General features: G+C 40.5%; 2 protein-coding genes and 1 long non-coding RNA gene across 9 annotated transcripts in view; 1 reads left to right on the top strand and 2 right to left on the bottom strand.

Moving 5' to 3' along the window:
* Positions 1-1,398: 1,398 nt before the first annotated feature.
* On the bottom strand, positions 1,399-22,617 carry PLEKHS1 (pleckstrin homology domain containing S1). Of its 6 annotated transcripts, none has more exons than XM_084524916.1 (15): positions 21,220-22,617; positions 19,083-19,153; positions 17,873-17,964; positions 17,661-17,767; positions 15,684-15,818; positions 14,431-14,503; positions 13,646-13,753; positions 12,824-12,916; positions 9,210-9,320; positions 8,119-8,234; positions 6,625-6,831; positions 6,437-6,538; positions 4,482-4,617; positions 3,656-3,745; positions 1,399-2,564 (listed from the first exon to the last, which is right to left on the bottom strand). In XM_084524916.1, exons 2-14 carry the CDS (start codon positions 19,111-19,113, stop codon positions 3,677-3,679), a joined length of 1,380 nt encoding a protein of 459 aa, XP_084381042.1. In that variant the 5' UTR covers positions 19,114-19,153; positions 21,220-22,617; the 3' UTR covers positions 1,399-2,564; positions 3,656-3,676. The 6 variants fall into 6 exon arrangements, with proteins under 6 accessions (XP_084381042.1, XP_084381043.1, XP_084381040.1 ...); XM_084524917.1 differs by having other exon boundaries at positions 1,399-2,529; XM_084524914.1 differs by lacking the exon at positions 21,220-22,617 and having other exon boundaries at positions 6,625-6,834; positions 19,083-19,287.
* LOC311439352 lies at positions 19,150-23,173 on the top strand. The gene is made up of 2 exons (XR_014694669.1): positions 19,150-19,281; positions 21,213-23,173. It is a non-coding gene; the product is annotated as an uncharacterized lncRNA (long non-coding RNA).
* Positions 22,729-25,453, bottom strand: part of CASP7 (caspase 7) — a 23,432-nt gene continuing 20,707 nt past the window's right edge. For both annotated transcript variants that reach the window (XM_084524920.1, XM_084524921.1), the window contains exon 7: positions 22,729-24,336. In XM_084524920.1, coding sequence (XP_084381046.1) covers positions 24,113-24,336 — 224 coding nt within the window. In that variant the 3' untranslated portion in view covers positions 22,729-24,112. The remainder of the gene's footprint in view (positions 24,337-25,453) is intronic.

Raw genomic sequence — 25,453 nt, 5'->3', positions numbered from 1 at the left:
GTGAAAGAAATGGTTCTCCCAAGGGCACCCAGAATGCTGGGGGCAAAACACCAACTACAGCCTGGTGTCCCCAGATCACCACTGACCTATTTTCTCTCCAGTGTACAAGGTACCATTGCTCTCCCTTATTGCAACTTCTTCTTCCACTTGCTGAAAGTGTAGCCATGCCAAAGCATGCCTGGCTGGGTACCCCAGGTCACAGGGACTCTAAATCACACCTAGCCCCATGGGCAGGTAGCACAGATCCCCTTCCCTGACTGGATTTGTTCTCCTGCAGGGCTTGGGCTCCCTCTTATCAATATTTGACTCCAACCCTGGTTCTCAGCAGTGTTGACCTGACGTAGAAGCACTGGGACTGTGTGTACTGCTTTGTGCTTGCTATACATATATATATTTTTTTAACTTCTGTGACATCACATCAGTCTGGGGACTTCTCTTCCCATTGATTTTAATCTGTTCCGGGACTTGCTTTTCTCCTGGACATTTGCCACTTTCCTGTTGTAGAAGGTACCAGAGAGGTAGAAAGTGCATGACTCATATTTGGGAATTCAGAGGGAAAATCAGCGGCCAATAATGAGTGAATGTAGCCATGAACTAACAGTCAGGGAAACAACCTAAAGGCACAGGAATGAAATACAGTTACTGCCGAGCACATTAATCTTTAGCTAATCATGTAATCTGTGTTGCAGTCTGTTGGTTTCTGTCTCTTGTAGACCCAGCTTGCAGGTGCAGAGTGATTCAACTGGCATGTGTTGCATCCAACACCAGCCCCTGCTTCCACACAGGTGGCTGTATGTGGTCAGTGGTGCAAGAAGACTTCAGGACTTGCAGCCTTCTTTCCACTGTTTTACACGCAGGTGCTAGTCTGTGGGTTCACTGAATTTCAGCTCATGTCAACTCAAACAGCTGTGTCAGGAGCCCTCCACAGACCAAAAGTTACCTGGGGACTGGCTAAGAAGATTTTTGATGCCACAGAGTGTACTGCAACAAGAAGTTACAATAGCACCTGTTACTTTAAGTGTCCACTTACATAGCACCTTTAAATGCCCACAGGTGATCTAAAAACTTAGCAGCTCCATGCCAGCTGCCATCGGATTAAAGACAGTGTCTTCTGGGGTGGCTGGGATTTAATGGGAGCACTGGGTACTGCTGTGCATTTCTAGAGGCAGCACAGAGATTTAGCAGAATTTGCTCATTTGAAGAAAAGTAAAATTTTCATATTGGCAACAAGTGTTACAAAAGCAGGTTGCTCTTGTTTTTTAAGAGTAGGTTAATTTTTATTTTTTTTAAAGGGCTATTTGGTGTCCCATCTACAGGCTACTGGAAAGTTAAAGGTGGTCTTTGGAGGATGAAGAGGGGCTGTATTAGGAGAAAGTGAGGTAGTCAGGGAACACAATATGTGATGTAAATTGATAATCCATTTATTGATCACATGTGCACAGACAACTTTACACATCCTACCAGAATTTACTATACTGATGTCACTTCCATGTTGTATATGTAGCAAGTGTTGTGAATCAGCCAATATGTAACATTAATTATCTGCATTTATCATACTGCAAACTGACAGGATTGATTAACGTAACACATCTGTAACTGTTTACAGAAGTAACCCCCCAGTTTTCTGAAATATTCTGGAATTGTCTCATGCTTGATATCTCTACCCAAATCCTGTTTTTTTCCAGAAGTAGCATCCTTCTATGGCTGAGAGGTGCAGCATACATTGCGCAATGTCAGCTTCAGCAGCAATGCCACGTGCAGGTTCTGTGGCCCTGGCTTTCCTCTCACCACTGCATACAGTCTAGAGCTTCTCTTTGTTCATCTCTTCTTGGAAATGTTTCTATACAAAGTTTCAGGAAATTGCTTTAAGACTGTCTGACTTCTTTGTTCACCCATAACTGGAAAAAGGAGGTATTTGTTTTGCAGGTCAGTGACACAGGAAAGGTTACATGAAATGTTTGGGAAAAAAATGTTGAAAGAGTGCAGGATATTTGGTCTAAAAAATGGAAGGAAGAACAGGCATAAAAAATATCTTCCAGAATAAAGACTTCTGTGGAAACAGCGGAGCAATTCCCCATGTCTGCTGAAAACACGCAAGAAAAATCCCAATTATACAGCCAGATGAGTCTTTGAACAAGACAGGAAGGCTTGGCCTTTTCTAAAGTTCAGAAGAATTTAGGCAAGCCTCAGTCAGGAAAGTCAAGGGACACGTCATCGGTGGGTGCTCTTGACCTAGATGATTCATGGTTTTAGGATCCCGGCCTAGAGGCCTGTTCGAGCAGGCCGACACGGTTACGGAGCTGGCAGTGCCCCGTACAGCGATGCCCTTGGCATCCTCACAGACTCCTTAGGCAGAAGGGGATTTGTTGGGCTCAGAGAGAGAGCCCAGAGCAAAGGAATCCCACAGCAACTTTGGAGGAAGGCTCCTAAGGAATTTCTTTTCTTCCATTTTCAGTCTCTGTTGTTCCGGAACCGGGGTTTCCCTCAGTCTTTATGCAGAATTCAGCACAAGTGGGCCTTTGAACACCACTGTAACAAATATTTGAAAGTGATCCTTTCCCATCCTGAGAAATAAGCATATCACAAACACTCTTATCTCCAAAACAGAAGAGAAAGGCTGTGTGAACAGTGTGAAAATTAATATTTTGAACAGGAGCTGAGTCTGAATTGTTTGTATAAATGTTTTTGTTTGTTTGAGTTACTGATACTGTTTTCATTTCTGGCTGAATACAATTTTATAAAGATTTTTTTTTCAGTCCAGGTTGGATTTTAAAGCAAGTATAGAAATGACCTTTGTCAAATTTACTACTGCAGTAAGTGGCAGAAACTCTGATTTTAATATGTGTAGTTTCTTGATTTGGCCTAATTCAACTGGAAGCTGGACAAATGTCTTCTCTGGGCCAAATCCACCTTAAATATGCTAATAACAGTAAATCTATGCCTGCTAAACACAGTTTAATTTATTTTGGCTATTTAGCAAAATAAAATGATCTGTACTCAAAAATGGTTATTTAGTTTGTTGTCACAGTGTTGTATATTAACACTATCTAACAGCTATATATATATGTCTGTAAATACATACACCTGTATGTACAAATGTATGCCTATCCATACAGAATAGGTATAAGCTCTGTGTACATTCTATATGCACGTTTGTGGCTGTAACGTGAGGGCCATAGCAAAGAGGAGGACCCCCAGTCTTCCTTCCAACATTATAGTTCTCAGCTCGCTTTTGCTGTTCTGAAACTGAGAGGAAGAAAGGGAAAAGGTGTCTTTGTTCCAGATGTAGGTTGTTCCCACATCCCTAAATGGTTCAGGAATTAGGGATAAGCCTATATAACTCAGTGTAAAGAGGCAAGCAGAGGCATGAACCACTACTTTCTACAGAACTGCAAAGTATATACAGTGCAGATGTTTTGTAAATGCTTTGACCTTCTTGCTCATGCAACTGAAATATATGATAACATGAAACAGAACTAAAACACAGCTATTCATGCCACCGAAACAAGTTATTAGGACATAAAATGAAACCTACATTCTCTGTTCATTGTACTTAGCAACAAAATCTGTCTGGCAGCTCCAAAAGGTACAGATCTCCATACACTATACATCACATTCTTCTCTTTGATCCTTTCCCTTGAACTTTGGCACTTACTTGGTTATTGTGGTCTTTTTTTCAGGAACATGAGCAGCCTTTAACATGGAAAGTATCTGAATGTGGAATCCTACATACAGTAAGTTTCACCTTAAAAGAAAAAGTGGGAGACACTGCTTTATAGATTGTTAAAACATTTGTGCTACTATCTGACTTGTGTTTTAACTAGCTAAATAAAAAATGCCCTGTTAAGAGAGGTGAATAGTTTTTCCTTATGGAGACTTGCTTTCTTTTCTTTAGAGGGCAACAGCATCTAACGATCTTAACTTTCTCAGCAAAATTAAAATGTGAAGGTGTTCGTGTATGGGTCAGAGAACCTGACTATTGAAATTGGGGCCCATCTGAGAGAAACGTGGGTATAAATGTGTAGCAGATTGTGGTGGCGTTAAGGTACCACTTAGAAATCTTCCACATACTTCATAAAAGTGATAATAGCTGGATAAGGAGGTAGGAGCCTACGGTTCTGCCCTCGATGCCCAAAACCACTATAAGCAAATCCATTGGAGACAATCATTTACTTCCCAAAGTTTTCAATGCACAGACCTCAACCAAAACATACCAAGTAACTTTAAATAAAAGTTTGAGTTGCTCAGACTCTTTGAGATCAATCCTCAAACACAGCAGTGCAGACCTTGCATTCCCCAAACAGCACAGGAGTAAGAAATGCTACATCGAGTGATGTTGAGGCACTACTTGGTACCGAGGTTATTCACACCACACTCAAAACAGAGTGAACTGGTTTGAATGAAGCCATCTGAAAGGCAAAAGCAAAGCGCTTTCTCATTTGGCTTCATTTACTTGACTATCATTTTCAGGTTGAACATACCTCCTTTCTAATGGACCTGCTGATGAACAAGGAGGCCTCCTCCAAGTTCTGAGGGTGCAGATCATTCACAGCCACTATACGGTCTCCGTGGTTAAATAAACATCCCAGGTGGCAAGGACCAGTCCACTGTGAGACACTAGGGTATTTGGAGGAGAAACAACAAAGGAATTGTGTCAAATATTGAATTACTGTTAACAGAATGGGAAAGAGTGAACAGAATTGCATTTACCACACTGCCCTCTGGAAATGACACGGGCTGAATGACTGCAGCCTCTTGATCTGGTTCTAGCTGAAACCCAGGTGCTTCACCCACACCTTGTAAAGTGTGTGTGATGCTGACATCCCAAGCCATTAATAAGTGAGATTGCTGCTAGAAACATCACCAGTGAAATCTGGGGATTCCAGTCTGAAAACTGTGGGCTAGATTTGGTGCAGGTACGTACATGTGTATTCATGTTGGAGTGAGATAATTTTCCCAAGACATCCCAAGAGGATGAAACTAAAATTTATTATAATGTGTTTTATCTTTGATATAATTGCAAGGATCAGAGATCTCTTGCTGTCCTGACTGGACCCTTATGGAAATTCCATTATCTCTTTCCTGCTGGTCTCCGATAGACTCTCTGTGATGACAAACTGTCTAGGATTAGCTAAGCTGGCAGTCAGACCTAGTGTTCTGTTCCTGCCCAGAACCAGCCCCAAATCCTTTCAATGTGAATTTCCACTGGGAAAGCTCTGTAAATTTAGGCACAGATCAAAAAAAAAAATTGGGGGGGTCCCATTTCTTGTCCCTTTTGCAGTGCTAATTTCTCTTGCTGATTGTGGCTGAAAAAAAGTGACCTGGTTAGTGTGAACAGAGAGCAGTGGCAAAAGGCAGTCTCAGTGTTGTGTGGCAGTGAAAGATCAACAGAAGCATGCAAAAAATAGATTTTTTTCTGTGTTGTCTTCCTTTTTCTAGTAATTGATATTAAAGTTCTAGGGAGAGCAGTAATTTCCAGTGGGACTACTAAGAGGATATATGTGCTAAAGCCTTAACACCTACGTTGAAAATCTCTGCCTAGCAGTGATTCCTAGCACTGAACAAGTGCTGGGATTAGTTTGGAGATTACTTTATGATGACATCAAATTGAAGTCATCTTAATTTATGTAACGTCTTTTAAATTTTCACTTACAGCTCACATATCTGTAGACAGTACTTTGCAGGTGTTATTACTTAAATTATAAGATGATGTGATGTAGGTCAGTAATATTTGGGCTAGTAGGTTAAAGGGAAAAAGATAAGAAAGGATTTGATGAAAGAGATCACTGAACATACTAGGTTTGGAAATGGCTTCTCCTGTGCTGGTGGGTTCCATGTTGTCATTCTTTCCACTGACAGGTTTATGGCTTTTCAAAAAATTGTCATCTTTTTCCACACATCCCCTTTTTCTTCATAGGACATAAACGGGACTTGAAGTCTATCCCTTGTATGTTCTTCCTAATTTTCATCTTTTTTTATTTTTTTTTTTGTCAATAACAAAGGGTTACAAATTATTAGCCACCAAACTCTGTAAGATTTTTGGCTGAAAGGCCCTATTTACACTGCCACAAGATAATGTCCCCTCACTGAGACATGCTTTCATTACGATTCACCAAATCAAAGACAAACCTGAGTAGCAGTAATTAGTTGATTTCACACCTATTAACATTAGAAGATTAGCTTTTGGGGTGGGACTCTGTCTTGAACTATTATACAGCAAGCTAAGGGATCTCAGTGCTACACAGCCCTTTTCAACAGCAGTTGAAATAGTACATGAAATACATGAAAAGTCAGAAAGCAGAAAGGAATTTCTGCAGCTTGAGCACACACTGACCCTGTGCTGTTCTGCACTGCTAAAACTGTGTATGGATCCCAACACCGGTTGTGTCACTCATTCACACCTGACCTGCACCATCACAAAGTATCCAGGACTTACCATATTTGTCCTACTGCTTCCGTAAGTTGTAGGTAACTGTTAATGTCAGCCAGGGGGATGAAAATATCCAACATCTGCAGCTGCGTCTCATCTGTAACTTGACTGTGAGAGAAAGCATCAGGGACCAGTGCCTGAAACCTGTGAACATATCTGTCTTCTCTGCAACGAAAAATGGAGAAGACGCTTACCTGAGCAGGATAGACAACTGAACCACTGAAAGTGGTGATGAACTGTGCCTTCCTTGGAGGGTGAACTGCTGTGTGGTGATGCTTTCTGGGAGTTTTGGGTCTCTGTTTGCCTCCAAGTCTCTTGGACATGTACTGCTTGCCCAGCGTTTGGGAGGAGTAGGGGGCCTATCACATCCACACGTGAGCTGGCAACTCTTATCCAGGAGCCTACTGAAGAAGAATGATGATAAAAACTGAACTGGTTTGGCCATTCCAGACACTCCTGCCAGATCAAATGGCTGTCAGTGAAGCAAAGAATAACAAGTTCTTGTAGAACAGTCAGTGGACAAAATTACAGCTAAGTAAAATAAACAGTCCTTCTAAAAATGGACCATAAATCCTAAAATAAACCTTTTCAGCGTTTAAAGACTATTTATTAAGCCTGAAAAAATTCCAGCTTACAACGTGCTTTTACAAAGAAATGAGTACAGATTGTTGTCCTTGGCTTTACTGGATTTTGTCAGGATGTAATGCTGTCCCCTGGGGGATACAGTAACTCAGAAATGCTTTAATACTTTTCAGGTTATTTGACAAGCCATATAATGCCTGGAGTCAACTCCCTTCTGTGCCTCAAACAACATTTGGGTTTGTAGCAAAAACTGCTCTTGCTGCATATATGAACTCAGATTGCGTAGGCTTGTGAGATTTTTATAGTGAATCACTCCATAAAGACTCCCAAAGACACTCGAATAACTCTATTGTAATAAACTGGTTTGTGGGTCTGCATTTCTGATTGCCTCCCACTATGTGAAATAAGACCTGACTGTCTGTAGGTGGCAGGCCATAGCCAGCAGCTATCTACCACTCTGTGCCTCAGGACTGGTGTTACCATGTAGGCAGACGTCCCTTCAGCTATGTTGTGCTGGTTGTGAAGTTTCCTGGTGGCACTGCAACTGTGAAACAAAGTTCAGGTCCTTCTCTGTGTCATACCATACACTGTACCCCCAACGTACACAGCATCAGACCCCTACTTCCAATGGGAAAATGGAAGGAAGGAGACGACCTACTGGGAACCATGTTAACTCCTTACTGGAAAAGCTGGGAGCTGTTGCTGCAATTCTTCATTCCTCTTTTACCCACTAGGTAACCACTCTGGGGTGGACGTGTCTGAATCGCTGCTGAAACTTGGCTGTGGTGTCTGAGGACAGTGGTGGGCTGGTATGTTGTGAGAACCTGGCTAAACTATCAGTCACCAAAACGTTCTGTGTCCTGTAATCAGAGCCTGTCTAAATGCATGAGTTGCAATGTGAGCTTAAATTCCACTTTGATGAGTCTGAATTTCACTCTGGGTGAAACTCACTCCATGAGTTTTGAACTTTCTGAACCAAGACTGAAGAATTCATTCAAACAAGATGCAGCCTTTAGATACCGCAAAGCAAATCTTGCAAGCGACAGCTCTAGCTATATCACTACGTCACTTGTTATTTGCAGAACTTTAGTGGAGGTGTTACTTACAGTGATTCCATCGACACATAGACATTCTCCTTTACTGGCTTCCTCTCCCATGTTTTCTTTGGCACAGGGACATGGGATTCAGCTGTAGGCTCAGGTTTAGATACTTCAGTATTGCACTGTTAGAAACAGTTAACAACATAAAACATAGATATTCTTGCTCTTCCAACAGAAAAAAATCTTAATTCTCCTGTTCGGTACTCGTGCTGTTTAAGAACATTGGTTAATACAGCTTGGTTTTCCTCAAATAACTCACTTCCCAGAACTGTGAGCTAGAAATGTGGTTGAAAATCAGAGGTTCGTGTTATCTGGTATTACTGACACTACCATTTGCTTTCCTTTTAGGTTGGAATATAACCTATTCCAATATTTGTTAGTACCACCACATAAAATTTGTTACATTTTAATTCAGAAAACCAGATTGAAAAGAGTCTCATCTTTTGTATGTGCTTAACTTAAAGTACTTACATTCTATGATAAAAGATATGTTAATGATGTTCAGTTAGCTGTACAGTCTTTGGAGAAAGGCTGTGTCTTCTGCAGAAGTCTGGCTTAACTAGCTTCTCATGGCCACTGACTACATGGGAAGCCTAGAGAAATCAGCCTCCCAAATTAGGCACCCAAATTTGTTTAAAATTACCAGTGTGATTCTTCCTGCTCCCTTATTTCACACTGAAATGCACACACCCTAATGTGTCACAGCATTTTTAAGTTACAGCATGGTTTTATGCCACTTACTAATACTTCAACAGAATTACATTTTAAAATCTATAATGTACAGCTATATTTTCTAAATGAAATTTTCATTTTTGATAAAAATAAATGGATACAATTGGCAAAAGCCATTTACAATGAAACTGTCATGTTGGGGAATTTCAACAAAATTGAAACAAAACAAAATACTTCTTTTTAGCAGAAAGATCCTTTGAATCAAGCATTTCTCCTTGTATGCATTTAAACTATTACCTACTGCTCTATCTACATATTTCTTTGGCAAGGTAGTATTGGTTCCTCATACCAGTTCCTCTTTGGTTCATTAAATATCTCCATCTCCTTGGAGCTGTTAACAAAACAAACCACAACAGATAAATTACCTTTGCTAAAAGATTGCTGGGAATTTCGTAATAAGCTTCCTCTTCCTTTTTGATGTCTTCATCTGAATCCGATGACAGCGAATTTTCGTCACTCTTTCTTAGAGTTTTACCCTGTTAAAAGTATGTTTTTATATTTAATAGGTTCAGTTATATGGATCGTTTAACATGTATTTGCCAATTACTAATAGTAACAGAATCAGCAACTATCCACAGGAAAGATGGGAAGATGCGTTTCTCCTTGAAGAGTCTGTTCAGGTTGTTTTAGGAACAGGCTTCTGTAGTTCTGCTCCTACTTGAATTTTTGAAATCATGCACATGCAATTGGCTGCTAGTATTAATATTTCTCATAGATGGATCTTTGGTAACCAGGCAGCTGCAATTGACTGCTTGTTCAAAAACTGTTATTTTGTTTAAAAATTAGGTGGGCTAAACACTTCACGTATGGTTCTGCATGCATTTCCATGCTTGTATGCAAAAGATTCTTTATTTGCATTCAGTCTTAAAGTTCTTACACTAGGAAAAAAAACTGTAGGAAATCTAGAAGTGGATTGGGAGGTATTTATCATTTTTAAGTATCTTTTAACTGCTCTAAAGTAAAGAATGTATTTGGGACTTCCCTTACTGATGAGAAGTCTATAAACTCATACTTCTCCATGAGCTAGAACATAGGCCAAGGGGCTGGAAATCCTATATTGGGTCCTTTGTGTCCTGAATTATATCCTCCCAGGTTCATAAATACCTGAAATATTAAATTTGTGGCCATTTGGTAAATCAAGTAGAAAATAATCACTTCGCCGAATTTACCTTTCTAAGTCACAATGGCAAATTATTTATTTTTGTTTCCTTTCTGACTTCACTGCAGTGAAGAATATAGTAATTAGTATTTTGCTGCCTCCCAATGCAATTCTCCATGCCATGTTTGTGATACAACCATTTTTTATCTCTCCACTTACATCCTTGGTTTCTATGGTGATCATTTTAGTAACTGCTAAATATGTCACAGAATATAATACTGTTTTCCAGGTAAAGTAAATTCAACTAATTACTCTCATACATGTAAAGAGAAGATACTGGCATTGAATTGAAATTAGAGATGATGAATGTATTTTTGTTCCTTGTTGCTATAAATGACATAAAAAGGAGCCCATGCTGCAGTAGCGAGAACAAGCCTACAAATGGTCCTTCAAGAAGTGCATAACAAAACTCTTTCAGGAACAAGACTGACTCTGTGGTCGTGATCTAAAGTCAAGAATGAATTTCCTACTGATATTCTAGGGGCTTTGGATCGATCAAAGAAGTTAACATCTGGGGAAAAAGGGAAAAGGAGGTGATTTTATTAAGTCTTGAGATGCTCCAACTCCTCCAAAATCTCAAGAGAGTACACAGCACTCATCAGCTTCCCAAACTGAGCCTGCAGTCAGACAGTGGCCACATTTTGCCAAATGCACATGCTGTTTCTCCTTGGCACCATCACAGATTATGGGGACAATAGGAAGGTGAAGGTTAAACAGCAGCACCATGGTGTTTTCCTGAAGGAGTTTGCTGACATCTCTGTTCCTCCGAGTGCTTTACAACCAGAGAATTGCAGTTAACTTCAGAGTAAAATTATTCTCAGCTGTACAGCTAAACGAGTTCTTTAAGGCTGTGGGGAACCATGGCTGGATTTACATTAGAGAGAAAAAATGGGTTATGGAGGAAATTGGCTGTAGCAGAAAATGAAAATGAAAGTTGGAAAGCAATTGAGTAATTGTTAGTTTTAAGCTCTTTAGGGAAAGGGTCAAAATTTACATGCTGCCCTTGGACAGAGGAATTTCTCTTTCAAAAAAATCACGTGTGTCTAACATGTTGAAGCCAGACTCTTGACTAGTATGCCTAGGTACCTGCAGCACAGTAATGAGCACCATGATACAAGCCTGTGCTCTTTATTTTGATGCATTTTACATATTGAGTGCTGCGTGTGGCAATAGCTGATACTCAGCTCCTGAGTCAGGTGTGGTTTGGTAGCGCCAAAATGTGGGTTGAAGTGGAGCCAGGTTCTCAAAGCCCTTGAAGGTGGCTGGGTCCCGGCCTGTTTGCATGAGCAATGGCTACTGAGCAAACAGTTTTCAAGATCAGGGCCTGGATGAGGGAACGGCCAATAAATAAGTAAAGCTAATCAGATACTAGAAATATGGAGTCATACTGCTAACAGGAAGTAAATACAAGGGCTTAATATGGGAGTCAGCTGTCCAGACATCACTGAGCAAAGAATAGATCTGGAGATGTTAGCAGATGCTAATCTTATGAGGCAAATGAAGTATTTTTATCAAATGAAGGCACATTTTTGCTCCTTGTTAGCTGCATGGCAAGGTTATTCATTTTCACACAGGCTGAAACAGATTTATGAGCTTCCTGCCACTCCCTTTGCTTCAGGCTAAGGAGAACAGGTAAAATCCAAATTTCTTATCTAGGAATTTTAGTGCTGCTTGTCAGTCTGTCCTACTCTGACAAGCTGCATAAATACATACCCTCTGAGTCACTGTAAGTATGAGAAGGATTAATGTATGAGACAGAAGCGGCAAGTGTAGGAAAGGGGCAGAAAGACAGCCTTGGTAGCAGCACCAGCTAAAGTCAAACTAAGGGCTGACCCAGTGCATTTCAGAGCTAAGACTCATAACTGAATGACTGCACCTCCATAAATTACAGTGCATCGGCTGAACTGTGGCAATAACCCATGGCATTGCAATGTAATTTCAGCTCTTTTCACTTCAGTCCACTAAATCAAACTGTATTATATCATACCCACCGCCAGCCTGTGCACACGGATGGTGACTGCAACATGTGATTCACTACCCTGTGATAGCAGCAGAGATTCTTCCCCTGCATCTCACCTACTCCAGATCATAGTTCAACGCTTAAACTGCAATTAAACATAGGTTTATCCTCAGCTGCCAAACTGCATGCTGCGTGGTGGAGCCTTGGTTGTGCCTTCTGCTCTGTTGACTGCTGCAAAGGCAGTCAGAGGGTGGGTGACAAGCATCTGAAAGTGCTGCATGTCTCCTTGTTCGGGGAACATAGGTCAGAACACTCAGCTGATAAAAAATGATAACACTAATTATTGTATCCTTTTAATCAACTCCTGCAAGATAGGGAAGCTAAATTACTTGAAGTTACAGTTAGGCTAATAGAAGGTCAGACTTGAGGTGTGCCTCAATTTAAAGGCTACTTGCAAAGGCTGCAGAAAGAAGCCATTTACAAAGAGTGTGGCACAGCTGGGAAATATGACAGGAGGGACAAATCCTCAGGCAGTGCAACTTCAGAGTTTTCTTCACCAAGCTTGCAAGAGCTGCCACAAGTTGCAATCACTGCACAGAAATTCTGAGGATCTGCCCCCAAGAAACAAAGTAAATAAAGGGTATTTCAAGCATTTCAAGCAAGTTCTTGGAAGGTTATTTTCAATGCTTTACACGACAACCGACTAGCTATATTTAGGAAATCCTCATAATGAAATCCAGCTCAGTGTGCTGGGGAAGTAGGTGAATAATCTATAGTTACAGACAGCCAGGTGAGATAAGAGCCCATAGTCACTTCTGCATACCGAACAAGTCAAAAGCAGTTTTATTTGTTCTGCTCACCAGGTTTGGAAAATCTCTCAGTGAGTCATTCTGGGGCTGATGAGGGCCAGGATCTGAATTGGGCCTGTTCTTGTCTTCTGAGGGACCATCACTCTGCATTCAAAAGAAGAAAATGTTGACTCCTCCTGGAGATGCGCTCTAAGTGCTTTTCCTGCATTCAGCTTCCTTCATCAGGGCCATTTGCAGCCCTGATGTCACCTTGTGACTGCAGAAAGCCAACACTTTGGCAGCTATTCAGTCTGTCACCAAAGGACAGGCTGTAGTTGCTCTAGGAATTCAGTGATGCTTCCCTTTCTATTTAAATACTGATGGGAGAGATCTGAAAGGCACAGAGAGCAAGGATTGCAGGCTCCAGTGGACAGCACTGGACCAAATTCCCCTAGGCTTGAGAGTCTGAACAGAGAGAGACAAAGACAAGCATAATCATAGAACAGGAAGAATGGCAAGCAGCTGTTGAAACAATCATCCCATGGCTTTTCCAAGGCATGTCTAAGCTAATCTGCAGCTATTTTCTTCCCACCAACCTTTGCTGGTCATTTGAGGTGGCCTATGAATATCAGTGCTCATTGTCATCATCACCTGTCTTTACTGACATGCAGACTCCTAAACTAACACGCCAGTACCGGCCCTTTGTGGGGACTCTGCAATGATGCTATCATCCTGCTCTTACTCAGGAACCCCAGTACAGACCAGAACAAACCACCTGGGCACCCATTGCATGAGCTCTAAAGAACTTTCTATTGAAACAATCCATGATACAAATCAAATTTCACAGACATCCCTGGCAACAAACCCATTGTTAAAGATGGCTGATCCACTTACCTCCAGGTAGCTTTGCCTTTCCAGGGAACTGGTCACATCTACAGAATCCAAGAATAATGGCAAAGACAAGGGCCGGCTTTTGACTTCTGGATTTGCAAGATTTTGGTTCTACAAATAAGATAACAGCTGTGTAAGACAGGCACCCGAATGGCATGAGCTACAATGTACCAGCACTTCACACAACAGTGTGATTTTACTCCTAATGGCTCAGGGAGGTTGTCTAGGTGGCATTTTGCAGGCAGATGCAAATTTGTGCTTCTAGCACTTTGAGCAGACTGGAAGCTGATGGGGTGTAAGAGGCTTAGCACTGGCTCTGAACTAGGTGGCCTAGCTGGCTGACATGGTGCAGAAATTTGGGCTGGGCCTGGAAATAACAGGGCTTCCAGCTTGCTCATAGCATTGACAGACTAGATGTGGATCGCTTTGTAAAACAGCGTGTAGATATATCCAAAAAGTACACGGTAAGAATTACACATGCATTTTCATTCTGACACATCAAAGGTGCAATTTGTTGTAGCACAGTGTCAATCACCTCCTCATTTCCATGTGTTTTACTCTTCAAAGAGATTCTTTCAATGTGAAAACAATCCCTGCACAAACAGCCTGTGCAGTGCCTGCTTAGTGCATAAGCCCAGGGTACAGCATTTGTATGGAAAATTAATTTCTGATTAACCAAATCAAGAGACAACTTGCGAAACCAGGACAAGACAATTCCTTGCCTTTGCACAGGTTTCTAATGAGATTACAAGTTTATTTCTTTCTAAAATCAAGTATAGAAACGTCACCTGAGGGCAGTGTCCATCTATTTTGGCCTTCATGACTGAAGATATCGCAGTGACCCAGTCCTCTATTTCCAGGCTGTAGGTTGGAACAACAGAAATGAACACCTACTAACATGTAAAACACAAGGAAAACCCACTTGCTCACCCACTTCCTCCCATGGACCCAAAACAATGCTTCTTGAAATCAACAGGGAAAATCTGCACCTTCCTTTCAAGAGCCAGATAAGAGCCAGATGGCAAAGTCTGGCCTCAGAGAGGTGCAGCGCAGGGCCAGGAGCTACAAGGCACAAAGAGGCTTTTGTAGGAGAGGTGCCACGGTGCTTTCTGCTTCATTCTCGGTGTGTAATGCTGCTCTAGTGGGGCTTTGGAGCTTGGGAATGCAGGGTGAGAAACTTCTCCTGAAAGCACCCCTGAAGCCCTGTTTTTTGTGAGTGGATTTCGTTGGATTAATTCTGCAGCTCTTCCCAGGGAGGGCTGGCTGTGAGAGCAGTGCCCAGGGGGAAGGCGTGGGGTGGCATGCTCAAGTAGCACACAGGTATGTGTTTTCCTTCTGTGCTTATCAGCATTTCACACATCAGCTGCTCTTCTGCAGCAAGGCAGAACCCCCCTGACATGCCTGGGACTGGGAAGGCAAAGAAGAGAGGAAGGGAAGCAGCAGCAGAGGAGCACTGTGCCAAACCCTGGCCTCAACAAGCTTTGAGGCTCACCTGTGTGGCAGTGATTTCTGCCCTTGCTGCAGTCCAGCCCTGAGTCACTCCCCTCGAGACCTGCTCTCTCTCTTGGGAATCCTCCCCTTCAATCGGCTTCCCTTGATTACTGATCTACTTTCCAGAGCATGACTATTAACTGCAAAAGCTGTCTTGGCTCCCAGGAGCTGCTGGGTGAGGAGGCAAAGCCCTCTGCTCCTCCTCGACCCTAGTGGGTACTGGCTGACGTGGCACTGCCACACTGCCACTGCCTTTGTGCTCCTACTCCTTTCACGTGTTGGACTTGTACCAGTGTGGCTGCAGGGGAGCTTAGTCCAGTGGCCCAAAACAGCAAGGAATTAGCCTGGCTGCGGGGGATAAAACAGCACACAAGAGAGCAGTTTTCCCTGGGATCAGCCAGCTGAAACCTTGTGTTGCACACTCAGTTGCACAGACACGGGCAGGGGCTGGCCAGAGCTGCAGGGAAGGAGCAGAACCATTCCTTGGTCTTGGTCTTACATGAGCTTAACTGCAATGTTACATTGCATTTACACATCTTCCTCTGCCTACCTGCTCTTCCCAATGAGGTAGTAACATCTGTTTCCAGTAGTGATGGACATCACCTCTTCAAGAAAGCATCTGAACATCTTCTTCACCGTTGCCATGATTTCGGAACTACTTATTCCAATTTCAACTTTTACAATCCTGTGTAGATAATGATACGAAACATCCTACATAACTGTACATGCTTACAAACATACATACAGACACACATATGTTTATACCTCTCTGTAGGGGTGCATTTTAATTTAAGCACAGCGTGACATGAGGAGATCTACATGGAAAAAGGTAAACATTTTTCAACAGAAAAAATTCTCAGGAGAATAAGTGCCCACATTAAAAACATCTGGACTTTCACAGTGAAGAACATTTCCAAACAAAAAAATAAAATCAACTTTTACAAAGATTCATGTCTAGATTTTGGAACACCATTTCTGAAAATGGGGCTGTTGTTCTAATACAGAAATGATAGTAAGAAAAATTCATGGCAGATGTTTTTGATCCATGATAGAACAGTATATTTGGTTTGAAACTAATTGTATATTAACAGTATTTTAATGGAGTAGCTCTGGAATAGAAAAGATGTACTCTTAATGCATTCGGAAATGGAAGCACTACTTTCAGTAACTTACAAGAAGTTAAATCAGTACAAATAATAACAACAATAATGATAATGATGGTAATAATGCCACCACATATTGCTGAGCAAGCTGGAAATTTTTCAGAACTTCATAATAAAAATTCTTTTAATGGGAGAAGCACAACACCAATGAGTCCAGTGAACTCCTAGCAGCTCCACAAGCTTTTGGCTCAAGCTCCAAGTCTGGCTGGTAAAATCTTTACATTTCTTTGCCAGAACTGTTTTCCTTCGATGTGTCTTACACCATAGCTGACATAGTAAGGCTGCTAGCACAAAGCCAATGACACCCAGACTTGCTGAAGCCTGTGGTGGATGCTGTGCCATGAGGATGAAATGACCAACCCAAATGAGCCAAGCAGAGCAATTTATTGGCAGGGTAAGAGGCAGGGGCAACCAGCATCAGCCCAAAGGGCTATGTGAAAGCTGGGAGACCTCTGCACAACTTACAAAGCACTTTGTAAAGCTGTAAGGTGGGAAAGCTGGTGAGGGGCCAGGAGAACAAGTCCTACGAGGAGCGGCTGAGGGAGCTGGGCTTGTTCAGCCTGGAGAAGAGGAGGCTCAGGGGCGACCTTATCGCTCTCTATGGGTACCTCAAGGGAGGCTGTAGCGAGGTGGGGGTTGGCCTGTTCTCCCACGTGCCTGGTGACAGGACGAGGGGGAATGGGCTTAAGTTGAGCCAGGGGAGTTTTAGGTTAGATGTTAGGAAGAACTTCTTCACTGAAAGGGTTGTGAGGCACTGGAACAGGCTGCCCAGGGAAGTGGTGGAGTCACCATCCCTGGAAGTCTTCAAAAGACGTTTAGATGTAGAGCTTAGGGAAATGGTTTAGTGGGGACTGCTAGCGTTAGGTCAGAGGTTGGACTCGATGATCTTGAGGTCTCTTCCAACCTAGAAAATTCTGTGATTCTGTGATTCTGTGTGAAAGGTTGTGTGCCTACACAGTTACGAGTGCCGTAGCCCATCCTTACTCTTGTGTGAGTGAATGCATAGCACTGTCTTCACAGAACACAAAATGTCTTCTACTGCAGTAATACTGCCTTTGGGATCATGGAGCCACCCTGTCTGCTTTGCAGGTTCCACATCACCACAATTGCTCACGTAAATGTATCAAATTCCATCAAAATCATTTAGAATTTTTACTCCTACAAAGAATATACACTCTAAGTTGCACCCAGACCTTACAAGAGCCCAAAGAACTCTTTTTCTGTCTTCAGTAGGATTTGGATGAAGAACCTCAATCAGGAACAAGTATCTGTACAATCAGTGGCCAATTAGGAGGGTTGATACATGATTTAGGAGGGTTGATACATGATTTAAAATAAAAAAGTGATGCATCTGGGTTACATACTCATCAACAGGTATGGAGCCTTTCACGCTCTGGCCTTTTAGATACTTCAGGACGTAATTGCCCTTGCTGGATTTGGACAGGATGAAAAAACGCCTTTTCCAGGATTTCTGCCGAAGAGAAAGTAATTTGTCTCTCATTAAAACTCAGGATAGCAGAAAGAGCAGATATTTGTTGAAGGATTGCTGGAACATGACTAATCTGTGTTTGTATACCTGTGAGTTGAAAAGTTGAAGAGGTGGTGACTTGATGAGGAATCCATGCTGGCAGATTCCACCTTCAGAGCAAAACGTCTTTTGAGCTCCCACTAATCAAAGAGAAACAAATGGCACCATTACTCGTTGCCAATTAATCTCCTCCAGGGACCTCCTTGAATTGGAAAATGAAGCTGAGCACTGGGTTTCTGTGCTTAAATGGCCATAAAGCACATTCAATTAGAGAAGACAGACAGAAATCAAAGCTATAAAACATAGAGCCAGGCCATGCTTCCTTGATGTCCCCGTTACTGCTGACAACTGGCCAAAACTGTAAACAAGTGACAGTGGCAATGTCCTGCATTGAGGGAGGTGGCTCGGAAGATATCAGAAAGCTCTGTCTTATTTAACTGATCTGACTTAAGTTCTGGGGTCTGGTCTTACTTAACTTCTTCATTAGCGATCTGAAAGACAGTAAACAGCACCCTAATGAAATTTGTAAATGGCATTCAGTATGGACAGGCTGCAAACACCACGAAGGAGAAATCGTCTTACTGTGCAGATCATGATGGAGCAACAGGAAGAAGTCTTACAAGAAAAATATAAGCTAAAAGACTAGGGGTAAAAATACCTGAATGCATTTCTTCATGACCCTGCGTACTCCGTGCTCAACTACAGTTTAAGATTCATGGTTTTTTTCTAACCACTGATGGATTTCTGATCAAAATCTTAGAGCACTTGAACACCCAGTGAAAGGAGTGACAATCTTATTCTATTTTTAAGCTGTAAGCAGTGTATGGGAAATTAAGACTTTTAAAGAACCCAATGAATGACTGAAGAACGCAGTCAACCTCCAGCAGCCTGGGACATGCCTAAGTTCTGGGAAAGGTGGCAATAAAAAAACACCCAGCTTTGTGGTGACTTCATCATCAGCTACTGACAGTCCAGCCTCTGTCAGGGGCAAGAAGGATTCTGCTCTAGAGGGAAATGCTGCGTTTAAGACAGATTCTTTAATGAAGGAAGCAAAGGAGCATAATTAACACACAATGTAAGTCCAGCTGAGCTCTCTGAAACTTTCAACATACTGTTTTCCCCTGTTTTTCACCCATTGTTTATGACAAACTCCTTGGCAGTTGGAGGTGAAAGAGACAAGTATTAAATATCGAAAACAATAGTTTGAAACCTCATTCTACCTTACTACTGGTAAATCTTAGTAAATGACATTTTGTACCTGCAGAGTATTTCTTGCTTCCTGAAGCCATCCTGATTGTGTTGTTTTGTTTTGTTTTGTTTTGTTTTCTTCTGAGAACAAAAGAAAGAGAACAGCAAACTTGAAGCTAATTCCTTTCACTCTGTTTCTTGCCGAGCAACGTTTCACTGCATGGATGGTTGCTTGAGAAAATATAAGAGGTGTTTATTTTTTTGTGGTGGTTAAACTATATGAAATTAAACATAGAAAAAAATCCATAAGAAACTACAGAAACAATCATAAAAATTATTAAATATATTTCTATACTTAATAAGATTATATATTATAAGTTACATATATGCTATAGTACTGTATTCTTATATTGTAAATTTGAAATGATGCATAATAAATTTCTATAAGTCAAAGGAATGATTTTGGATGTGAGGAGAGCTGCCAACAGAAGCATATTTTGCCCCTTCCTTTGCAGGAGATACAAAACTGTAACTGAGGAATGCTGCATCCCACCTGTTCCTGGCACTGCCTTGGCAGTGTGGTCAGCCCCGCGTTCAGGAGGCATCACATGCCCTGCAGAGTTTAACATCTGAAGGTATTTTGAAAACCTGTTCAGAGTGCTATAGATAATAATCTAGTCTGTACTAATTTTAATACAGTGCTCTCCCAACAATTTATAAACAGCGATGGATGTGGATTAGTATCATGGTTTTTCACAGTATCTGTTTTTGTTTATGTCAACCGGTTTTCACAGTGTCTCCTCCAATATTAACCAGGAAACAGTAATCTTCCTGTGAGCCTGAGAAGTTGCATTACCTGCTCATGGCACAGCCAGGCTGAGGCAGAGATGGAAGCAGGGGCTAGGAGGGAGGCAGAAGGCACTGATGCATTGCCATGGATTTCGCCAGCATTTTGTTAAATTACCCCACAACGAAACATACGAGCAACAACCTGTGGGACTTGGACCATTTAGATGGTAAAAGGTGGCTCTGGTTACTGACTTCCACAGGCATTTTCAGCTCATTTGCCTTTCAGTAATTTCCCTGTCAGCTACAAGGTGATACAGTCCCCAATGTGCATGCCACACGAACCTGCAGAGCCTCGTTAGGAAAATATGGTGACTGCAAGTGCTATCCTCAAGTTTTTTTGCTGCACTCCCTGGCTGCACTGAGAGATTTAAGGTGGTTCCTTTGTGTTTATTTCTTCACTGATTTATATCCTGGTGCTAGAAGTAAACATGGAACAGCCAGGAGTGGTGAGCACTGGCCGTCACCTGACACAGAGGAGGTTACATACACAGTTTTACCTCCACAGTTTTACAAATCAAGCTGTGAGCTTCCATACCCAGTTCCAGGCAAAGCTGTAGATGAGAACAAACCACTGCAAACTCAGGTTTGCTGGACAACTCTGTAGAGCATTTCTGCTTGTACTTTTTTTTTTTTTTTTTTTTTTTTTTTTTTTTTTTTTTTTTTAGGGAAACCATTACAATTTTGCCTTTTGGGGAGAAAGATTGGTTGTATGAATGCTGTGACAGACTATTATAAAATTTACTGCCTAGTCTTTTCATCTATTGCCTACCAAAAAAAGGACAAAAAAGCTATTTCCAGAACTAAAAGTGACTGCACACAGTCAAACTCTTAATGTCAGCAGTGGGGGAACAAGTCTGGGGTTGCAATGAAGTGCAGTGTAATATTCCTCTCAGTGTGACTGACAAAGGCACCACGACAGGCAAGCAGCATTCCAAGAACCTATAACATGATAGAAGCCTCCTCCAAGTTTCAATAAAAGTCAAGGTTTGCAGGTAGAAAGATGAAAACCCATGAGATTACAGTAGGCTTTTCACCATTTGTGCTATCTCACTCTGCATTTTGAAAAAAAAAAAAAAGTTTTTAAGTGTTGTACTTATTTTTTTTCACTTCAACGGAAAGCAAGCTTTTAAATGCATTATGTCTAATTCAGAATAAACAGTGCCGACTCCAGGATTATACCCTTCAGATTTTTTTATACCTGACATTAAGAGATTTGATTGATTTCAACCTGTGGAAATGCAACAAGGCACTTCAGTCAAAATGTAAATAAAATGCTGCAAATGACCGAGATGTTGGCTATTACAAACCTTCACAAATATAATACCAAGATAAGGAAAACAAATGGTGTTAGTACTTACAGGCAGATGTCTTTATAGCGTAGAAAGTCTTCAAGAAATACACCTTGAAGTATTTCAAGATTCCTTGTATTGCTTTCTGCAGCCAAGCATGGTGTCCTCACCCTGCCTTGTCACTGCCTTCTTATAGCCAGGGTATAAATGCAGGTGAAATATGACCCACGAGGAAATTCCCGTTTCTGCCCGGGGAAGTAAATTAAAGACTTTTCTGAAAGGGGAAACCCAGATTAATATTCACATACAAACAAATAAAAAATACACACATTTGAGGCAGCCATAAATGTCTCCCATGCAGGAAAACACACAAACAAACAACAAAACCCACAACTCTTTTTTAGCTTCAGCTTATTAACCAGTCCCTTTTTTTCCCCCAGAACTGTGTCTGAGAGATCGTATCCACCCACTACTGGAAGATAAAGCAACATTAACAACCATAAAAGACCATAAAGTGCCATAAAATGTAACCGAGTTTTGATTTAAAGAGCTGTACTGACTAACACACGAGGTGGAGCAGGCTCTCTTACGCTACCTACGTAATGAGAGTGCACTTTCATTCTTGGGTCAATGTCCATCTTGGTTATAGGCTACTATCTGGGTTCTCTCCAGAGACATCCAGCGTAATTAATGACACTGATTTTATGCAGTAAACCATTTGGCTAATCCTGCAAAAGGCAATGGAAGTGCTTTTAGACAGAAAACAGTTTTAAATTTGAATGGGAAATAGGCTAAAATGTCCTACAGCTTATAAGTCACTACTCAGCTATCTGGCCTTGCTTGAGCCAAAGGGTCAGGCTTCCTTACTCTGAACGGATTCCTGCAGACTGCATAATATTAATGCTTTTTGGATGTGATCTAAAGCAATGCTCCATCTAGCAGAGACACTGGCCCCTGCACAATGAACTATATTTTTATCTCTTTCTTTCAGTGTTGTCTTTCCAAGTTGCTTTCCTCTCTGGCAGCGTCTTCAGATATTTGATGCTTGATCTTTGTATACTTCACATACCGGACAAGCCTGAAGGTTGTTTAAGATTCAGCCTTAATTTCTTCCTTTCATTGTAAGTCAGTACATAGAATTGCTGTGCTCCTTTGTGCGTTTTCCAGGAAAACTTTGGTCTACCAGGAGAGATCTCTTGCAAATTAGAGAACTGAAGAGCTTCAAATAACACTACTATTTTGCCTTTTTTCTTAGACAGACAGCAACCATTTCAGCTATTAGTTGGAAATTCCCAAGCGGTCCTTATTTAGTATCCATTAAAATAAAAGTACCACGAAGTCTAGTAAAGACCCCCTCTGTCCACTTGTTTGTTCTTTAGGACATCATGTCAAATAAGGCAAGAAGCTTTTCCTACTCTTGGAATAAACTCATAAATATTAACTCCTCTGTTTCCTTACCAGTCACAGGGAACCTCACCAGTCACTGACTGAACCATCTGCATTCGTGGCTGAGATAACTTTTGGGAAGTATTTTGGTGGGTTTTCACTTTGCCAGATTAAATGACAAATAGGCAGATATTCATAAGAAATTAAAAAACAAAACAGGTCTTTATTGATGTCACACTCAAGACTTCCACAAAACAGTAATTCATTTTATTCAAACAATTGTAAATTTGACTTATGAAAAAATATGCCTCATTATGCCACAATTCTTGTAAGAAAATTAACTTAATAATTTGGTAATTTGGCCCTAGTAACATGTAACTATTTTCTTAGAAGATTTATAAAATAAAATAAAATAAAAAAGTATAGAATGCATTTGCTGGGAAAAGGGTGAATAACTTATCATTTAGCAGTCTAACTAAATCATAAAACTTACTTTTCTGAACTAGCTACCAAATTTAAACAGAATATAAAAAGTAGGAATATGATCATCATTGACATATCTCCAAAATACAAGATCAAGAGAATACAGTAACTAAAAAGGCACTTCTGGTTTCTGATTCAAGTAAGTATTTCCAGTCTTGGCAAAATTCCTCACAGACATAAGTAAAATCTAAACATCCACTTGTAAACATTCACATAATTCTATCATTTCAATATTAAACCTTTTTTTATTTTTTATAACAAAGCCTAGACATTAACTTTCTGTGGATTCAAAACTTCTGAATCAACAATCAGATATTTTTATTTCTGCAGGCAAACAAATTGCAATACCACTGTTTCAGGCCGTTCTAACAGTTAATTGTCATTTGCAAAGCAAAAGTCTCCAAAGTGGCAATTTAATAAGGCATCATCCAATTACAATTTGCCCAATTTTAGAATAAAATAAAATTAAAATGTTTGTCACATTTCCATACTATTCAACTGAATCACCTACAAATAAAACCACCTTTTGCTAGAACGATAACTAAGTAAATTGACTTCCATATTAAGCACAGAGCAACCATTAATCATCATTAATAATGCTCATAAAAAAGAAAATGAATAAATTAGACTATGAACCACCCTTTTAAAGAGCTACAAGATTAGTTTTATCTCTGGACATTCCCATAGTATGACAGTCTTCAGAAATTTCCAAGGAATTTACAGTTCTTTGAGCTAGTAGTGAGAGAAAAGATGGAGTCTCATTGATGCTTTTTAAAATAAATTTTACAATCTGTTTTCTGGAATAAACCTTTATGGATCAGGTAGGTAACTCTCAGAACATCTTCAATATCCATAAATCAAGACAGCCCCACTAAGGAAAATCAAAATAATTTGTATTAGCTGTAGGGTTGGTCCAGAGCATTTATTTTTTTTAAATCTTGTATATTGTCCATCCATCAGATACTCCAGCTTATGCGATTTATAAATCTAGTGTAATTGAATTATATAAAATAGTGTTATTTCAATTTATAACCCAATCTCCACCCAAAAACATATCCTGATCTCACATCATTGGTTGCATTAAAATCTGCTTTCAGAAGTAAAGTTCCTTAGTGAGCATAGACACTACGCAAGGAATCTGCTTCTTCTCACTGAAGCGTGGATCATCAGATTGTGATTCAAAATTTGTGGCAACCACATAGTTGACCCGTGTGAGGATCTGCATGATCTCAAGTTGTTTTCCATGTTCATTTAGCACAGAGCACAGAGACTGCACAAACCAGGAGCCTCTTCCAGGATTCCTCCATGAATAATAACCTTGCAGGAAAGACAAATAAAAAAAATACATTATTTTTCCTTTTGTCTTATTGTCTTGCAGTGAAGAACGGAATATCAGAGATTTACTAGTTTCTGTGAAAGATTCTGTATTTACAGTAACTGCACACACAAAGTTAAATTCTTACTAGTTGTATCACCTATCCTGCTTTATTAATGTGGAGAATTAACATCAGCTCCCCAATCCGTACGATACCATTCTATATTTACAGTACCATTCTATATTTTCCCATAGAACCTTATTTTTGTATTAGCTTCATGCCATAAACTATCCTCTTTCTGCATTCAACTCAAATTCAACATAGTCACTAAAACGGGCAGTATCCCCTTCCTTTGCCATCTGTAATGTCTGTGCCTTCTTACCTGCCAAATCTGGGCTTTCTTCTGTCTTAGCGGTAGCTAGCATAAAAGGTGCAGATACAATAAATTGGCCCAACATACGCTGGGTCTTAGCTTTTTGCCCATCAGTGTACACCAGCTTATCAATGAGGATCTACAATGCTAGGGCTAGTACTGCAGCAGCTGTGATGGATGCATTAGGGGCACAGACACAAGTTCTGTAGAAATACATGTTTTATCAGAGTAACTACTACACTATGGAGAACTGAAGATAGGACTTCCAACTTCTTCTGGCTATATTAGCAATTCGAATCAAAGATTAATTCTCTGCCTACAAACTTTGTCTATGCTGTAATAAAGGAGTTCAGATCATGTTTCTTTATCAAGCAATTTTAAAAACATATTTAATATAACTTATTTCTGTTCTGCATGATTATAGCCTCATAATCAGATTCACACTCTCTATTTTAATTATGTACCTCCTACAAAGTCAGTGCTACTGTGACATGCATGCTATACTTTTAGCTCCATAGCACTACAGTAGGAGTATGTCCTTTAAAATCTAGCTTCTTGTTAAAAAAAAAAGGTTGTTAACCATAGTAAATTAAAATTCTGAATGTTAGTGAAAGTCAACATATACAGCACATCTATTTGCACTTCTGAAAATAAAAATGTTACAGTTGCTGAAGACAAAAAACAAAATTAAAATTCTGAAGACAGAAAACAGAATTAAAAAAAAAAATCTAACGGAATACAACTG

This window comes from Aythya ferina (genome assembly GCF_964211825.1).
Source record: "Aythya ferina genome assembly, chromosome: 7".
Taxonomy (NCBI): domain Eukaryota; kingdom Metazoa; phylum Chordata; class Aves; order Anseriformes; family Anatidae; genus Aythya; species Aythya ferina.
Note: the sequence above shows the minus strand (reverse complement) of the source record. Positions and strands in the feature narration are given on the sequence as shown.